The sequence below is a fragment of the Balaenoptera ricei genome, chromosome 9 (genome assembly GCF_028023285.1).
Source record: "Balaenoptera ricei isolate mBalRic1 chromosome 9, mBalRic1.hap2, whole genome shotgun sequence".
NCBI lineage: Eukaryota > Metazoa > Chordata > Mammalia > Artiodactyla > Balaenopteridae > Balaenoptera > Balaenoptera ricei.
Window position 1 is genome coordinate 95,891,568 of NC_082647.1, and position 19,084 is coordinate 95,910,651.

At 39.3% G+C, this 19,084-nt stretch overlaps 1 protein-coding gene across 4 annotated transcripts in view; it reads right to left on the reverse strand.

The window, feature by feature from the left end:
* The window catches only part of SRPK2 (SRSF protein kinase 2), a 231,003-nt gene that overhangs the window by 28,166 nt on the left and 183,753 nt on the right, over positions 1-19,084 (reverse strand). For all 4 annotated transcript variants that reach the window (XM_059934136.1, XM_059934135.1, XM_059934137.1 and 1 more), the window contains 7 exons: positions 16,672-16,780; positions 15,868-15,955; positions 15,558-15,645; positions 13,065-13,171; positions 2,683-2,848; positions 1,766-1,791; positions 6-252 (listed from right to left, as the gene is read on the reverse strand). In XM_059934136.1, coding sequence (XP_059790119.1) covers positions 6-252; positions 1,766-1,791; positions 2,683-2,848; positions 13,065-13,171; positions 15,558-15,645; positions 15,868-15,955; positions 16,672-16,780 — 831 coding nt within the window. The remainder of the gene's footprint in view (positions 1-5; positions 253-1,765; positions 1,792-2,682; positions 2,849-13,064; positions 13,172-15,557; positions 15,646-15,867; positions 15,956-16,671; positions 16,781-19,084) is intronic.

A 19,084-nucleotide genomic window follows, 5' to 3' on the forward strand; every position in this document is an offset into this window, starting at 1 on the left:
CTGACCGTTGTTATTCGCAGTCTCACCCTCGGCTGCCTCCTCTAATCCTGCTGTTTTTAGTTTCACCTCTGGGTGGTATTCATCATCTTGCTCATTGGAAGGTACAGCTGATGTGACGTTTTCTTCTATTATTTTCCTTTCAGCTTCTCGCTCCAATTCTTCTATTTCCTGCAGGCGCTTTTCCAATAACTCAGCCTGCCTTTTCTGCTTCTTTTTCAGTTTTTTCTTTTTGTTTTTAGATATTTTTCCTATCTACAACATGTTAAGAAAATACCACAGGTCAGTTTGCTTCTTTTTAAAGCACTACGCAACAGCGTAAGTGCTGGCAGCATGGCAAATACCAACACAGGCTGTTTTTCTCAGGTCGCATTCAATGAAAATCACATGCCCAGACATGAGATCCACATCACGGTTAGGGTTACAGCAAAACCAGAAAAAAAGAAACCAGTGCTAATATCACGTAACGGGACTACCACCGGCCCTTGCCCTTAGAGAGATATAGCTTAAATCCAGCAAGTCTTTCCCCTTTAAACTCTAAGAAGAACTAAATATGCTGAGATACTCTTGACTTTAAACAAGAAGCACCTCTTGCAAGTTTTATTTGCTGCTGCCTGTCTATAAAGTAACAATGTCCCCTTTCCTTAACTGTCTTACTCAACTGCCTGCCAAATCAGGTGTATTTCATTCACTGTTGGTCAATAGCACTGTTTGTGTTTGGGTCTCACACACTGAGCTGTTATCAACAGCCAAAACTGCAGGAACTGTAAAAAATGAGCACATGAAGTAAAGGGAAAAAAGAAAAAGCCATGGTTTCAGTCTGCCTCCAATCATGGCGAGCTGACTTGGAAAGTACTGGCAACGAGAGCCTCCAGTCTTGCACAGAATCAATAATCAAAACAAGCTGCTCAAGCCACAGCAGAACTCAGCAGGCCAGGTGGAATAATTCTTACAGCTCCCTCTCCTAGTAGGACTTCCATTCCAAACTGAGGGCTGCTGGCAGCACTCTGAAGTTCTGCACATTTCCTTCCAAAAGCTTTTGGTTCATAAAGATCTTTTAAAACTTGTAGATGACCCATCAACTCAAGACGTATATATATAAATATATATATATATATATATATATTTTTTTTTTTTTTTTTTTTTTTTTTTCTATGCTCGACTAGAACCAAGCCAGGTTTAGCTCTGCTGGGGTAGGATTTAATTCCAAACAGCTTGTTTCATTTGCTCTCATTCAGCATTTTGACAGGACCACAAAGATTATACTCTTTCATATTTAACTACTACCTGGAAAAAAAAAATAATCAGAACAGCAGCTTCAGAAAAACAGGTAACTTAGAGGCAGATCAGAAATAATATAAAGTGTTTTTGGAACAATCACACTTAAAACCCTATCTCTATAACCTCACATTTTACCAGACTCAGCCAAGAGCACTCCAGAAAGTGCATGAGGAAAACCAAGATAGAATTTGGGGCAGCTCTAATTATCCCCCAACTCTAAAAATCACTTCACCTTATCAAAACATTGTCTTACATATTCAAGGATACCTAGCATTTATAAACATGACTGTCTTTTACATTAAAATACATTACAACATCTGTGATTGAGAAAGGAACAAAAAAAATGCACAACCAATTCCCCCAAACAATCCTTAATGAAAAATTGTTGCAGAAAGAAACAAAAACTAATGTTACAATTCGAAAAGTTCAATAATGAATAGTCACTTTTGACAGGGAGGTGAATATAAGTATATGTGTAAGTACTTACAGGTTTTTGCTGTGGAGCAGTACTCACTAAAACAAAACAAAATAAAATGAACATTTAGAGCAAAATAGATACTTATCTTTATGTAGGTAATCTGAACTGTAAAATGAAATAACTACTGTCTTTTAATGGCTATGGAACTTCAACAACTGTTAAATACTAAAACTTCTGAATCAGAGAGACCTAAAGTTTATCCAACTCAAACAAATGATTGGCTCTTAAAAGGCAAACCCATAGTGGTTCATATGGAGTCATTTCTCTTACTTAACTAAAATTAAATACGCATTAGAAAACGAGATTCAGAAGTGGTGCATGTCCCAAGAGCCCCAGGCAGACAGAGGGCTTTTGCCCTGCAGTCCTCGTGCCTGCCTGACAACACACTAGGGCAGAGAGCACGTGAAGAGAGGGTGAAAGCACCGTCCACACTTCACTGCCACCACGACACTGCGAACACCACAAATAAAACTACATACACCAATACTCAAGTCAGTTGGTGTTCTCCCACCCTGAAGTCTTTTGAAACTAATTCTAAATCCACCAGCTAGACTGAGATTGATGTAGCTGTGCTCACTGGAGTCAAGGAAGCACTCTGATGACTGAACGTCAGCTACATGAGACCTCTTGCTATAACAGACATCCCTCTGCAGAGAAGTGGGCAACACAGGACAGTGTTCTAAGGAGATGAAGCAGCAGGTAAGAATTCAATGACCTTTTAAGGGAGGACAAAGTAATTCAAATATTAAAGTACAACTTAACTGGGGCATCTTCCTGCTCAAGAAAAAGCTCTAGCTGCTTCTAGTCATCAGGCTCTTACAAAAGCTCCTAATACATACACATCTGACTCAACTGCCCCCAGTGTACAACTCGGCAGGCTCTCAATGTCCCGCACAGACTGAAACAAAGCTGGCACAGCCCCTCACCTGCAGACCCCGAAGGAGGAGGAGCGCCCGCTTTCTGCCACTCAGTGGCCTCGGCTGCCATCCTTCTCACATATGCATCGTCCACGCACATCAAGATGTTTTCCGGCTTTATGTCAGTATGAATGATCTTGCACTTACTGTGTAGATAATCTAACCCCTGAAGGACCTGATCATGTGAAATCAAGAGAGGAGATGACTTATTAATACCTTCATTATTTAACATTTGTTTGTAAAATAGTTAAGATCATTACAAGGCACAAAATACAATGGATACAAAGGGTTTTAGTAAAAATCTTCCTCCCACCCCGGCCCCCATAGGAACCCAGCTCTTCCCCAGAAGCAAGCAATGTGTATCATCCTGGAAATAATTTATGCTCATGGAAGCAAATGCATCTATACTTATACTCTTTTAAATAACAACTTCAGTGAGATATAATTTACATGTCACACAATTCACCCTTTTAAGGGTACCATTCAATGGTTTCTAGATGTACAGCCCTCACCACTATCTAATTTAGAACATTTTCATCACACAAAGAAGAAACACTGCACACCCATTAGCTGTCACTCCCCCTCTCCTCCCAACTCCTCCAGCCCTAGGCAACCGCTAATCTACTTTGCTGGGTTTGGACATTTTATATAAGTGGAATGATACAGAGTGGTCTTTTGTAACTGGCACAGTACTTCCATGGTTCATCCATGGGTAGCATGTATCAATACCTCATTTCTTTAAATGCCAAATAATATTCCATTGAAAATACCACATTTCATTCACTTGATGAATATTTGAGTTGTTTCCACTTTATGGCTATTATAAATAATATTGCTATGAACATTCACGTACAAGTTTTTGTGTGGACATATGTTTTTATTTTTCTTGGGTATGTGCCTAGGAGTGCAGTCATTGGGTCATACGGTAGCTCTATATTTAGCCTTTCAATGAGCTGCCAAACTGTTTTATACTATGGCTGCACCATTTTACACTCCAATCAGCAACGTGCGAGGATTCCAATTTTTTCATCATGGCCAATACTTGTCTTTTTATTTTAGTCACCCTACTGGGTATGAAGTGTGTATCTCATTGATCTGCATTCCCATAATGGCTAATGATGTGTGTACATTTTTAATATTGCAGGAAAGGACGATTAAATAGCCCTGATATCCAGGCAACAGTATAGCACTGAACTAAAAGAAAATGCTCAGCCAAGATATTCATGTACTTATTATATATATCATATACATACCATATATATCACAAAAATTACAGAGTATGGTGACCTAAATGCAAGGCCAAAGTTTTTCTGGGATTATTTCCATTAGAGGGGAATTGTTTCAATTCTTTCCATAAGGAAAAAAATATTTTAAAAATACAGTTCATGTTCCCATACATCAGAAACTCTACAAGCTCAATAAACGTTAACATTTGATAAACATCCTCATTCAAACACTTTAAGTCATTTAGGGGCCTTGACGACACTAGACAAGTAAGTGAGAAAAAGACAAGCAGAAGATATATAATATCAATCAGCTCTGACAAGTTCTCAGCAAAAAACCCAATGCTCCTGTCTACCTTGAGTTCCTGGCTAAACAATCTTAACAGACGACAAAACATTAGTAAGTCAAGGGAAAGAGGTTTCAGAAGAAAATGAAAGGGAGACCTGTCTCTTAAAACAAGATGAAAATCCCCACACATATCTAAAAAAACTTTTCCTTGGAAATACTTTTACATGACTTCACTGACTGAACAACAGTCGAGCTCCTGTAACAGACCATACATCCTTCTAGATGTTTGACACACAGCAACAGAAGTTCCCTGTCTCCATTGGGCCTTGACTTTTTACCTTAGAATTAATATTGACTGTTTTAGATAATACTTCGATTAGAATATGTTTAAATTATGTTTAAAATGTCAAAGAACCAATAGGAAGAAAGAGATCATTATATATTTCCATAGAGAATAAGGTTATAATCCTGAAGGGAACACAATCTAATGAGCCTGTTATGTTATTCACTGGCATTCACGTATCTTCTTTGAACAAACTGAAATATCATGTGGAGTTTTTATATCTGAATAACAAGAGAAATTATGAGAAGTACAAGAGATTAATGGACAGGTACACTGATGACTTCCAGCCTGCAGAAGTAAAAGGAATTAAGAGTTTTTAGAAACTTTAAACTGTTTTAAATTATTCCAACTGAAACTTCATTTCAATCATCAAATATTAACTCAAAGTTAAAATGTCAGCATCTTTCCAAAAATATCTTTTCACCACCACCCATGCACAAGTTGCTCCTAACTTTCCACCTTAGTTCTTTCATAGTTCCTAGGTTGTTTTACTGTGCGAGACTCAGGTAAGAGTTAATGTGATCCAGTATCCAAAGGTGTTAAATGAATTCCAATGACAGTGAGGCACTTGAGAGGACAAAAGTGTTCTCAGAAAGAATTTAAGGTTCCAGATTTTTAATACTGGCTGTTGCACTCAACTGGGTTAACCTTCCTCAAGAAGCACAGCTTGTGTCTGACAATGAACCGAAGGAACAGACTATCACCGGGATAAATTAAGTTAATTAAGATAATGCAAATCTTAAAGGAAACAGTTAAGAGACAGCATGGAGCACTGTTAAATCATGACCTTGGGACTCAGACCACTCCTGTATTACTGCTCAATCACTCATTCACTAGGCAAGGTACTTAAGCTGCCTGAGCTTCCATTTTCATATCTATAAAAGGGGGAACATATCCATTAGACAGAAATATGGTAAGAATTAGAAATAATGTATGGAAAACTCACAAATACAAGGTCTAGCTCACAGGAAACTCAAACTAAATGGTAGAAATGAACTAAGTCAGAAGACTTGTATTGATACTGACTTAATAACCATAACTTATTAAATTTCTAAGTCACTTATTAAATTTCTCCGGGTCTCATTTCTCCCATCTATAATATGAATGGGCTCTACCTGATAAAACTCTGATTCTTTTTATTCTAGACTAATATATTTTTTAAAAAATCTTTAGCTATAAGAAGAATGGTTTTATTTTCAAAAACAGTATTTCTGTTCTCAGGCAGTGAAGTTAAAGCAATTAAGCACCCCAGAATCCAGAATCAAACAATAATGATGGGCAATCTTACAACCATTTACGTTGAATAATTATGATCATGAAAAAAAGACAATCAACGAATCAAGCTTCATGCCCCAGGATAGACCTCTATTGCCTCACTTGTCCTATCACAGCATGCGTCTCTCTTGCCTACAAACCATACTTAGCCTCACCAGCAGGAGGCAGCACAGGCCGCAGAGATCCTCGGCTGCCAGAGATCCTCACTTGTCCTATCACAGCATGCGTCTCTCTTGCCTACAAACCATACTTAGCCTCACCAGCAGGAGGCAGCACAGGCCGCAGAGATCCTCGGCTGCCATCCGCTTGACCAGGAGTCGGCGATCAGCGTAGCCACAGAGGGGCCAGGGATGGGGCTGCATCCCACTTAGGGGACGGAGATCACACCCCAGGGCGGGGCCAGTTTTCTGCATGCGAGTCATCAGCAGTGCAGACCTGGAGGCAGAGTCCGGGCTGGGAGCCAGGAGACCCTGCTCTGGTTCAGGAACTGACTAGCTATGGCTCCCCTTCCCTGACCTCAAATTCAGCCAGAAAACAAGGGCTTGGTCAGCACAGTCTCTGACATTTCTTTCTAGGCACCTATGAACCGTGTCAGAGACCGTCTGTTATGGTGTTAACAACATAAACTGGCTCTTCTCCACCTCGGCATGCTAGAAATAGGTCCTGTCGCAGACATAAAAGGAGGGAGTTGGGGATAATGTGGAGGTTTCACTTGAAGGTGTCTCTCTGGCCTGCTGGCCACCCAGAGGGAGCTTCCTCCCAAATTCTAAAATGCACAGAGGAACACAAGGACAGCAACTGTCCACACTGTCTCCTGATTCTGGTCACAACGTGGGCACCTTAACAAAGGACACAGGGCGAGCAGACAGGGCAAGGCCTTGTGACGCAGCGCCCAGGGAAACCAGACCGGCAGCACTGCTCTGAGACACTGATGCTTGCAGGGGTGGAGGGGGACAGCAGAGGGCTCTCCTCAAGCCAGAAGCTTTGCTACTGGAAAGCGAAGGCACCCACCGGATCTCTCTTCCTCACTAGGACAGACAGGAGGTAAGTGCTACAAGCTGCTCAGACAAGCACATGCCAGACTGAATGGAGAAGTGTGGCAAATACCTGCCTCAATCACAGAGGAAAAGGACCAGGGGACACGGTCCTCATCCGCTCTGTCCCGAAATCGCCGTCTGCTCCTCCTCCTTTCTAACTCTGACTAGTGAGAGCTAATGAGAAAATTCAGCAGCTGTACTTCACTCGTGAACATGGTCAGGATGAAAGATAAAACACTGCGCCCAGCACTGAGGAAGCACACAGGAATGAGCTGGGAAAGGGGCTCAACTCCCTTGAAGGAAGCGACTTCCCCGAACTTCTGAGCTGCATACCCAACATTTTGAGGAGGAGAATTCCAAGTTAGTACAGAATCATATGTACTACCACACTGATCAAATCCAAGAACATAAAAATGTTTACCAACTCAAAATTAATTTTCTATTCTAAAATTGAACAATACTGGCTTGATCATAATGCATTCATTGACAAAAGGACCAGTGAGATCATTTAAATGGTAAATAAAGACTAAGTGTAGACAAACATAGAAGTAAACCATTTCCACATACAGAGACATGAATGCATCCTCTTCACAAGACATGCTATCATTTAAAATGCTCCCCAGTCTTCCTATGCAGACATTTCACACTACCCGGCAGTCAAGAGCATGGATTCCGGATTGCACCACCTGTATTCCAGTCTTGATTCCCCACAGTAACTGTGGGCCTGGGGAAAACTTTTAACACCTTCCTCAGAGTGGAGGTAAGAACACCTCTGGCCTCACAAAGCTGTGGTGAGGACTAGACAGCATAATACAAAGAAAGCACTTAAAACTGTGAGTGCCTGAAAGAGCATAATAAATGTTAGTGACAAGCATGATAACACAAAGAGTAACGATAATTCAAAAATCCAGGGCTGCACGCTGTACCTACGTATCGTAGCAAAGTCATCAAAATCAGAGCCTTGCCCTTACCAAGCTTCATTTAACGGCAAGCAGCCACTTCTTCACAAGGCTTCTGGAAAGGGCAATGAATTAAACCATAAGGTTTTAAAAAGTAAAATACCGGCTACCCTTTGGAGTACAGAAGAAAATAAAAGTTTAAAGAACAGCAACAGGGACTTCCCTGGTGGCGCAGTGGTTAAGAATCCGCCTGCCAATGCAGGGGACACGGGTTCGAGCCCTGGTCCGGGAAGATCCCACACGCCGCGGAGCAACTAAGCCCGTGTGCCACAACTACTGAGCCTGCGCTCTAGAGCCCACGAGCCACAACTACTGAGCCCTCGTGCCACAACTACTGAAGTCTGCATGCCTAGAGCCCATGCTCCACAACAAGAGAAGCCACCGCAATGAGAAGCCCGTGCACCGCAACTAGAGAAAGCCTGCGCGCAGCAACGAAGACCCAACGCAGCCAAAAATAAATAAGTTAATTAATTAAAAAAATAATAATAAAGAACAGCAATAGCATTTTAAAGCCCCATCACCTGTGGTACACCTTGAATGCACCACAAATAACAAACACTGACAACACGGCACCCTTTTTCTTCTTTCGGCTTTAGAAATAAAAGCTAAACATAAAATAGACTTCAATAAAGCTGATTTTAAAAGAAAAAGAAATGAAAGCTGGGAGGCAAATACACCCCACGCCTGAGGCCAGAGAAGCAGCCTGGGGGAGGCAAGGGGGTGTCCTCACCACGATCACCAGAAACCAGAGGATGGCCCTTCCTGACCGTGCACAAGGTCACCAGGGCGAAACAAGGACAGTTAAGAACTGATCAGAAGATTGATAATAGTGTATAGGAAACCCTGGAAAAGCAAGTGATTCAACTGTGCTGTGACTTTTCAAAAATAAGTGGGAACCTTTATCTACAAACCCTTCAGATCACAGAAAGGTCAGCCACTTTGTACAGTAAGAATAAGAGGAACATACATTTCTTCTTTCATTTAGGGAAAACTAACCTCTCAAAAACATTTCTTGACTTCCTACGATGTGAAGGAAGCTACAAAGAGATGTGAAACCTACAACACATGATCTGGGACTCCCAGTGCTCAGAATATGCAGCTGGGGAGACAGGACGGCTACTCTGTGCTGGTCACCATGCTGAAAGCTTTATCAGCAGTCCCTCCAAACTCATTTCCACAATAAAGCCACAAATTATGCATTATCATCCTGATGTGACAAATGAGGACACAGGCTTACAGAAGTTAAGTAATTTGATCAGGGTCACAAAGTAGTAAGTGCCAAAGTTAGAATTTGAAATTAAGTCTATTGCCAAGACTTAAGTGTACTCATTACACTTTCCTCCATTCCAGTGGTTCTCAGTAAAAGGAAATTTTGCCTCCTCGAAGACATTTCACAAAGTTCAGAAGTATTTTTTTAAGTGTCACTGCTGGCGTGGTCCTGGCTGAGACAGACATCTAGTGGGCAGAGGCCAGGGATGCATCTAAACAACCTACAAGGCACAGGGCAGGTCCCTGCAAGAAAGGACTATCCAGTCCAAAATGTCAGTAGTGCCAGGGTTGAGAAACTTTGGCCTACACTGTAAGACCCTGCAATCATTAAGAAAGGACCAAGTGTAGGCTGCAGCCATCCTTCCCCAAGGAGGGAAGAAATATTGCTCTTAACTAGGGTAGAATGGGAAGCCTTTATCACAGAAGTGGAATTTTGGTTGAGTCTTTATAAACATGGGTAGAATAGAAAGAATGGTATTTTCTACAGCCTAGGACAAAAGAAATAAACCAAAGATGTGGAGCTTAAAAAATGGCAAAGTGAGTACTTTCTCTAAATACCCTACAGAAAACTAGTAAAAATTTATGTATAAAAATTCTGGTAAAACAGCATATGTTTATAAATGCTTGGGACATCTCTGAATATTCGTTAAGAAAACCATCACTTGGTTGATTCCAGAAGGGAAACTGTGTACCTGAAGGACACTTAACAAGTCATACCTACTTAAACGATTAATTAATTAATGGGGAAAAATTTACCTGCCAGGAGGTAAGAGCTAAATTGGGGTTTCTAAGGGGAAATACGGGCTTTCACTAGATGGCAGAAGACCTTAAACAGGTTCACAAGAAGAGCAATGATTTAACTTTTATTGGACATAAGCTGAGTACAAGTCCAAAGATATTATTTGCTGCTTGGGAAAATGGTAAATGCATGTGCTCCGAAGCCAGACTACCTGGGTTTGAATTCCTGCTCCACCACATACACTTGTTATTTCTTGACTAGGGCCAAGTTACCTAACCTCAGTTCCACTTCCATAAAATAAAGACAGTAAAAATACCTATTTCATAGACTTATTGTGAGGATTCAATGCATTAAAATTTGCAAAGTACTTAGAACTATGCTTGGCACATAGTAAGCACTGAATAAACATTTATAATTATTAATAGCAGTATCCCTTTACATCTTAACAATAATCTAATAATGAAGGTACCATTATTATTCTCATTTTATTGATGATGAAATTATGGCTTAAAGAGATTAAGTAACTTGGCCAAAGTCCTTTAGCTAGAGTAGGGTGTACAGTTGTCCCTCAGAATCTGCAGGGGTTTGGTTCCAGGACACCTACCCACCCTTCGCGGATACCAAAATCCACAGATGCTCAAGTCCCTTATAATAAAAGGGCAGCAGTATTTGTATGTAACCTACACAATCCTCCCACATACTTTAAATCATCTCTAGATTACTTAAAATATTTTATACAATGTAAATACTGTGTAAATAATTGTAAATAAAATGTAAATGCTATGTAATAGCTGCCTGCACAGCGAATTCAAATTTTGCTTTTTGGAACATTCTGGAATTTTTTTCCCCGAATATTTTCAATCCATGGTTGGCTGAACCCATGGACACATAGAACTGTATTTGACACCAACACCCAAGCTCTTTATCACTCTATACATTGCTTCATGAAAGCCAACAATATTAAGCTTCAACAACAGGCAATGAAAAGCCACTAAAGGCTTCTAGATAGGGATACGATCTATTAAAACAAAGTTTTACTTAGGAAAGTAACTGCCAACAGAAAAGAGAATAAACTGACGTGAAGAAGTAGAATAAGATGGGCTGGACTCTGGCAGAGTAGATAGAAGCTTGTGAAAAGGTACTGGCTGGAGGTGATAAGGACCTGAACTAAGGATGGCGGCGCTGGAAACGGAAAGAACAACAGGAGAAATATATATGGCCAGGAGGGATCGATGGCTAGGTGACCAGGGGAGCGTGGTGGGAGACAGCAACAGGGATGAGTGAAACACAGTCAGCTACACTGGACTTCAAAGGTGACGGAGGCCACACAGTGTTAAGAATATTAGAAAGCTGGCCTACCTTGTCGTGTTCTGGGGAGTGACAGAGCTGAGTAGGTCTATTAATAAAGGATCTTCCAAGTACTACCCAGAAGTCAAAAGTACTGAACCCACAGGATGGATCAAAGGGAATGAAGGGAAATTCAGGCATATAGATTATTACCTGGGATATATAACAACTTAACTACTTTGAAAGTTACAAGTTTAGGGGGAAAAAAAATATCCAGATTTCATGATAATATTTTTCTTAAAGAAAATTAAAGACGGGTTGACACCAGAGCAAAACAAAGCTTCTATTAACACTACCTACAAGAACTAAGTGCAGACCACATAAAATCAAAATTCCATCTTGAAACCAATAAAACACTACAAGAGTTCTTACTCTCTAAGGCACAGTGTACATGAATTAAAGTGAGGATAACACATTCATTAAGTCATTTGTTCATTCACTAACTATGCATTAAAGTTCCATTAAACTCCAAGAATTTCATCTTTAGAGTTAAAGACTCTTACTTGCTAAGTAAGGCAAGATTTTGTTTTTCCATTCTGGAATACAAAATAAATATCAACGGTTCATCTGCTAATTCGCCTTCTCCCAACACTGCCAAGCCTGAGTTATGGTGACACCTAGAGCAGCAGTAGACATCTTAGAAAGTATAGGGTTCAAAGGAATGAGGGAACCTGTGTGATATACATTCGAACTGATATTTCTGAAATTATTTGCTTTTTGTTAAAATATGTACATCTTTTAATATTTCCAGGATTTATCAGAGATAAATCAGAAATTTTAAATTGGATAATTAAATTTTTTCAGGGGACTTCCCTGGTGGCACAGTGGATGAGACTCCAGGCTCCCAATGCAGGGGGCCCGGGTTCGATCCCTGGGCAGGGAACTATATCCCACATGCATGCCACAACTAAGAGTTCGCATGCCACAACTAGAGAAGCCTGCGCGCCTCATCAAAAGACCCTGCATGCCGTAGAGAAGACCCAATGCAGCCAAATAAATACATAAATATTAAAAAAAAAAAAAAAGAATTATGGATCAAGGCCTGTATTTCAGGTCTAGAAGCCCCAGGCAGGTCTAGCTCAAGCTCTGGGCCTGGGGACAAGGAAGGGGCTCCAAACCACCTAGCCCTCTTCTCAAGCAAACCAAGCAACCTCCCTGATATTACTTACTCTGCAGAAATATGCATGGTAATTATCCATTATATCAGAATAGGTAATCCAGAATAAAGTGTATCTGCAACTTCCCTAATTTAGGCTCTAAGGGCAATGAGTCAAAGACTGGTATGCTCCATGCAGAAAACTGAATCTGGTAAACATTTCTAATTAGAGGGAAATCTTCCGTATGTGTATACTTCCATTCTATAAATATCTGCTGCAGCATCAACACCGAACCACACACTAACAGAAGGTTTTCTATTGTCAAGGCAATTGAACGAAGTACAAATACAATACTCCATATATAGCTTAAACATTCCTTAAATTATCTTTCATTTATCCTTCATCCAAATACGTAGAAATAGCAAATAAACACAATACATTATATGTTTTTTTCTGTATTATTTTCTAAGGAACTAAGTGGGACATTTTGTAGTAATGATACTGGATAAAACAATTTCTCATTTTACTGTATCACTTACCTGAAAAAAGATCCATATGCCAAAAGAAATATATGCTTGACATTTACATATTGCTCCCTTTACAAGACAGAATGGCTTATCATTAACTAAATACAAAACTGCTTTAATAAGTTCAAAATGTTATGCATTGTGATGTATGTATTTATTTCTAAAACTGGAGAGAGAGATATATGTGTTTGTGCATTTTTTTTTTTTTTTTTTTTAAACAGGAATTCGTGTTGAAAGGCTAGCCAGTTAGGTATTGGGAGCTGGGGGCTGCCGTCATAAGCCTCACCTGTCGAATAATGCTCTTCACACAACGTACTGGGAGGCCTTGGTAGTTGGATTTTATGATCCACTTGAGGAGATGGTGGCCAAGCACTTCGAAGACCATGCAGACATCTGGGACAGGGTTAAGGATCATTTCTGGATACATTTCCTGCAGTGACGGAATTACTAAAAGCAGCATCATTGTGGCACTTGGCAAAACAATTATTTCTTTATAAAATGCAACTTCAATGCTATCAATAATACCAAAAGTGGTCATTTGCTGTTCCTCACCTAAATAGAAAGATCTAACATGTACTAAGTACCTACCATGTGCCATATATGATTTAATGGGTACTCATAACAACATAAGGAATGAGGAGAGTAAACCTCGGGGAGTTTAAAGAACCCTCCTGCCTGACACCATCCAAAGGTGGCAGAGTCATGACTCAACCCCACACTTACCCGCGCTCTCAAGCACACTTCTCCTGACAATCAGCCTTAACGAAAATGAGCAAGACTGAAACCTCACAGAAACTGATGAGGAAAAGAATAGAGAACTCTCCCGCCTTAAGTGTCCTGCCTGCTTACCTAAATTTCTATCCTGTACATCACATAAAACACTTTATAAAACAGAAATTTACCAAACACAGTGAAGACATTTAATCTTTTCCTTCAGTAATATCTTTCACTGGGTCACTAGATCAATTTTAATTTTTTAAGTTTTTAAGAACGTATGATCACAATTTAAGACATGGCATGGCCATTAAGACCAACCTATGATAATGAAATCTCAGGAATCTGGGTTTTGTTTTTAACAGAAATTCTAGTCAACCACTGACCCTCCAGAACTGTGAGCCACCAAAGTCCCGCATATAAATATATTCATGTCATTCATACAGAAAGATTTTAAATGGCTCTGAAACCCTTTGAGAATATTTTGTTCACCCCTGGAGACCTATATACAGGCCTATAAGGTCAGATGAGTTAATATTTTTTACAATATCTGGATCTACCACATCATCATAGTAACTATTGCTTTAAATATCTTTAATAAAAATAAGAAAAATATTTCTATGACACAGGACAGCATTATGTGCTACAGACTTATGCATAGATGATCTAAAGCTAGAAGTTCCTTACTATTTCCCAAGCTCATTAAAAAAATGGCAACTAAGGTCTAAAGTTACTAGCAGGCATAGAGCCGAAGCCCAAAGGCTTCTAAATTATGACCTGAGTGTTCTCAAAGCATTGACAAATATGGACTACTTATCAGTAGAAATAGCCACTGGAATGTATTCAATATATATCAAAAAAAAAACTCCATTTACCTACAAATCAGGTGTTTTCTCCAAAGAAACCCTCTCTCTATCAGCTGTCTTAAGAACTGCCTCCCAGATCTGATGCAAGAGCAAGGGCTGCCCTGCCTGCACATAAACAAACAGGCTCACGTGGAGACCAGGGGCAGAGAAGGACCAGCTCTATCTTTCTATCCATCAAGAGGGGAAAATGCACTTTGCAGCTAGCAGAAAGGATCTTGAGGCAAAGGGTGAGGTAACATCAGCAGTCACCGGAACTTGCTAGGATCCCCAAATCCGACCTCTAGAAGAAATATAAAAACCTCCTCAAATACACAGGGTGTGAAGAGAGTGCTTCCCTATGGGATTAAGACTTAGTAGATGCAGAAACAGGCTGTCATTCTGGGGTGTAAACTGGGAGAAGGCTTTGTCCTCAGGTTCTGGAGCTTGAACAGGTCAAATATCAAAATGCTGGATCTGTTCCAAACATGATAAAGGAAAGAATAAAAGATCAGGAAGGAGGAGAAGAGCCTGGCTCTTGACACACACCTGGCACTCACCAGTCACAAGATAATGAATACACGGTTCGGTATTTCTGAACCTTGGGGAATGAAGGTATTGCCTAGATCAGGCCCATAAAGGGCTATCTCAGAGGATCCAATATTAAAATATGGAAACAGCATTCTGGAAACTAAAGGCATTATCTCTTCTCGCCACTTGTGCCAAAAGCTCTGAGCTACAGGTTATTCTGCTGTCACTGCAACCCCTGGGGCTGTCCTTTACCAATGCCCTGGGCAGAAGGAGGGTAAAGATAAGACAAGAGCTCCTTCCACACTACCCCCATTCACTTCCTCCTGAACACTCCCTCCCCCGAAACTAAGCATGCGAACAATATAACAGCAGCCCAATTAAAACTGATATCCTCAAAAGAGAAAGGGAGGTCATGAGATGCCCCTGCTCCACTTGTAAGACACACTTCTTTTCCAGAATCAGAACTAAGGCCTCCCTATTCAAAAAGCAAAAGGCACAATTCACCTTATAACTAAGAAACTTTCACCTTTCAAGAATCATATAACATGAAGACGCTAGAGGCTGCATGTGGAGAGTAAAAGAGCAAACAGAAGTGTATAAGGGCTTACAATATTTCCATTTTTTAAAAGTAAAAAGAAAAACTAGAGTATAATTCAGCCATTAGAAAGCAACAGAACCGTCAGAAAGGATACGTATTCCATTCATGCCTGAAATTTTGAAGTCATCGATTAGCTGTACCACCATGTCTTTATTTGGGTCAGTGGGATCACTTTCTCGAACCTATAGAGAGAAAAATGAATTCAAGAACAGAAGTGTTTAAGACTGAAAGTCATTTCCATTGTACCAACCAAAACTGTTTAATAAATGTTTTTAAAAATAGAAGATTCAGTATTTGAACTTACAAATAATAAATTCAATTAATTTAGTAAAACCCAGAAAAATCCCTCTGTAAAATTTCGTCATTAACCTTTCTTATATCATTCACATTTTTGCAGTACTTACACATTTGAGCAATTTTATTTCATCCAAGGCTGTCTCTGTATAATGCTGGGCACTTTTTACAACTTTCATTGCAACAAATCCTTTTCCCCTTAAAAAAAAAAAATGCATTTAAAAAAATTTTAACAGAAGTGATCATTTATAATAACTCTAATAAACTAGACATCATAATGAACTCTAATAAACTCCAATAAATAGCAACTTTCAATAAGCTTTCCTTTAAAATAGTACTTTTCAAATTGTGGGGTTACAGTAAAGCAGTGGGTTCATGTGTCAATCTCTTCTTTGCTTTCTGTTTCTGTTTTGTCCTCATAAAAATCAAGTAGACTAGACAGATGTCAGAGTTCATCACATATGGTTAAGATCAAGTATTATAACACTTCTGTTTCAATTCACACACACACTACACATGTGTACGTGTACTCTAAGGATGCAGTTTCATATTACGGGTCATGGCTTTCCAAAAAAGTCGAAAACCACTGACTGGAAAGGCCTAAACATTATTATTTTATATTTGAATGTTTTTCTGGTATGGATGAATTACTAGAAAAACAATATGACCCGAGTGTAGTGCAATTACAATGAATAAGCCTCAGATATAAAGGCAGAAGAAAATTAATATTTCAAGATGACAGGCAAATGACCTTCAAACTGAGAGGGGAAAGTCTGACTAGGTGGGGCAGGCCTGTGCTGTGTGCTTTACATGTCACAACAGAAGCAGGTGTGCTCCTCAGCCTTAGCTTGATATAAAATAAAGATGTTGAACTAGACCAGGAATCAAAAGCACGAATGACAAGGAACACTTACTGCATATCCCAGCACAGCCAGACAGTAGAGAAGTGTCCCCATCCTAGCTTCCTAATAACATGATACCGGCCATTGAAGAGGTCTCCAATTTTCACTGGATGATAGCCACCTTTTATTATTTAAAAGAAAGAAAAAATAAAATTAAATTTCAGAAAACTAGTAATGGAAACTCGTTCTTCCTTGTCAGTTCCTGATACCATTAAATAAAACTCTAAATAATAAAATCAGATTTAAAAACATGTTTAATAATACAACAGTTTTCAAGACTATCTTTCATCAAGAGAAAAATGCCCCCATGCCTTTCTTTTAGGCTTTTTTTTTTTTTAATTTAACTTAGAAAAGCAATGAACCACCCAGCATGCTGTAACAATAACTGGAGGTTTTATATTTAAGTCTAGCTGTACATAATACGTATATTCTAGCTCTTGACATTTCTAAACAATCTTTTTTCTTCTAAGCAATAAGTTAAATGCAAATCTTCTGGGGTCAGTATAATACAACTCACCAAAACAAAGGATGTGTACTCCGCATAGTTCTGCATACACCAAGAGTTTATGCATAGCCAACAAGGAATTATATAATATATGACAATTTACCCACCAAAAGAACTTGCTACTCTCACCACTCTTCCTCAACCTAAAGCTCCTGCCAGGAAACAGGCTGGAGAGAAAGAGAGAGCACCCAGTGTTAAGGTTGACTCTTGGGGAGGTAAGGACGCTTCACAGGCATCTAAAAGACCTTCACTTGACATCGTAAATAAAATAAGCAGGGTACAAAGTAGCATGCAAAATATGATACCATATTTTGTGAAACACACAAGAAAAAGTCTGAGAAGATAAGATGTTAGCAGCAAACATCTCTGGATATAAAATTACCCTTTTATTCTTTTTATTTCTATTTTACTTTATTCGTTTTCTCTCTCTCTTCCAATTATTTCCTAAAAAAAAAATAAAAATACTTTTCTACATTTCATTCTTTAACATCTACTGCTCTATTTATTGCAAAAATGTTCTCACTTTTTACATCGCAGAATTCTTACAAATCACTCAGGAAAGACATGGATGTTTCGTGCCTAGTGTTGAGAGGCTCAAAAAAGCAGGAAGCATCTAACCCACATGCTCCAGTATGTCTAACAGAGGGCCAGGAGTAGCAGTTCAAGAAGTATTATGAATGCTGATGAATATTTAAACTGTGTTGAATTAGTAAAGCAGGAATTTGACCAGATACTAACTTTCTATGATTTTTACTCTCATACCACCCTTGCTTTTCCTGGATTTTAATATCAAAGTCTATAACAACAATTTGGGCAAAAGACATGAACTGAATCGTAAATTAGGAATAAAATATAGCAAATTATTAAATGAATGAATGGGTGTTAACTAAACTTATTGTGGTAATCATTTCTCAATATATAGATGTCAAGTCGTTAGACTGTACTGCTTAAACTCACACAGTGCTTAAGTCAATTCTATCTCAATAAAACTGGAAGAGAAAATGGCTGATTACTTACATACAAGGCTAAACCAAAATTAAAGTGGGCTCTGAGTTCACAACACAGTGTTTAAATCATTCAGATTAACAATGAAAAGGATGAAAAGAAATCGACCATTATTCAAGTAAAATGAGGGATACTGTGCTAGGCACTTTATTTTCAAAACCAGGATCCATGAAACAAAAGTAAACTGAAACATGTTGCAGACTTTCCACAAGGGGAGGGAGCAGGGGCGGGGAAGGAAGAAGGGAGAAGTTCTGCCTGGGAAATGCTAAGTTGAACAAAGCAAGCAGATTTCTTGACCAAAGTGGTTCTCAGAGCCCAGTGTCTTAACACACAGTGGGAACCTCCAAGAGAACAGGATGCTACAAATTCCAGACAGGTCTGCTCACAAAACCATTTCTTCAAGGAACTAGCCACATTTCACAGCACAAAGTATTTAGGAAACACTCACGTCTACTGTTTCTTACAACATGTGTCATTATTTCTACACTGCTGAAGTGGGCAAAAGTCTCAGAGATAGTAAGTAGTCAGTTCAGGGCCGGAAACTGGGTCTGACTCCAAAGCCCACCACACTCTGTTCACCAGTAAGAAATGCACTCCATTTTTAATACCCAGAAGACCATTTCCTGGTCTTACTAAACAGGAACACTTGATAGTTTAATTGAAAGCTACTTACCACTTAATTGCATATTATTGCTAACACGAAGGTTTCAAAATTTAAAACTAATTTAATTATGCATAAAGAGAAGAAACCTGTACCGCTATTATATGTTTCAGATTTGAATTCTTGAAAAGCCAGAGTGTGTACATGTGAGCTAAGATAGACAAGCACTACTTCCAGTGTAATCACAGCATAAGAACAGCTGTTGCTTTTCTCAACGGGACTGAAAGTTGAACAAAAGAAATTACTTAGTCCAG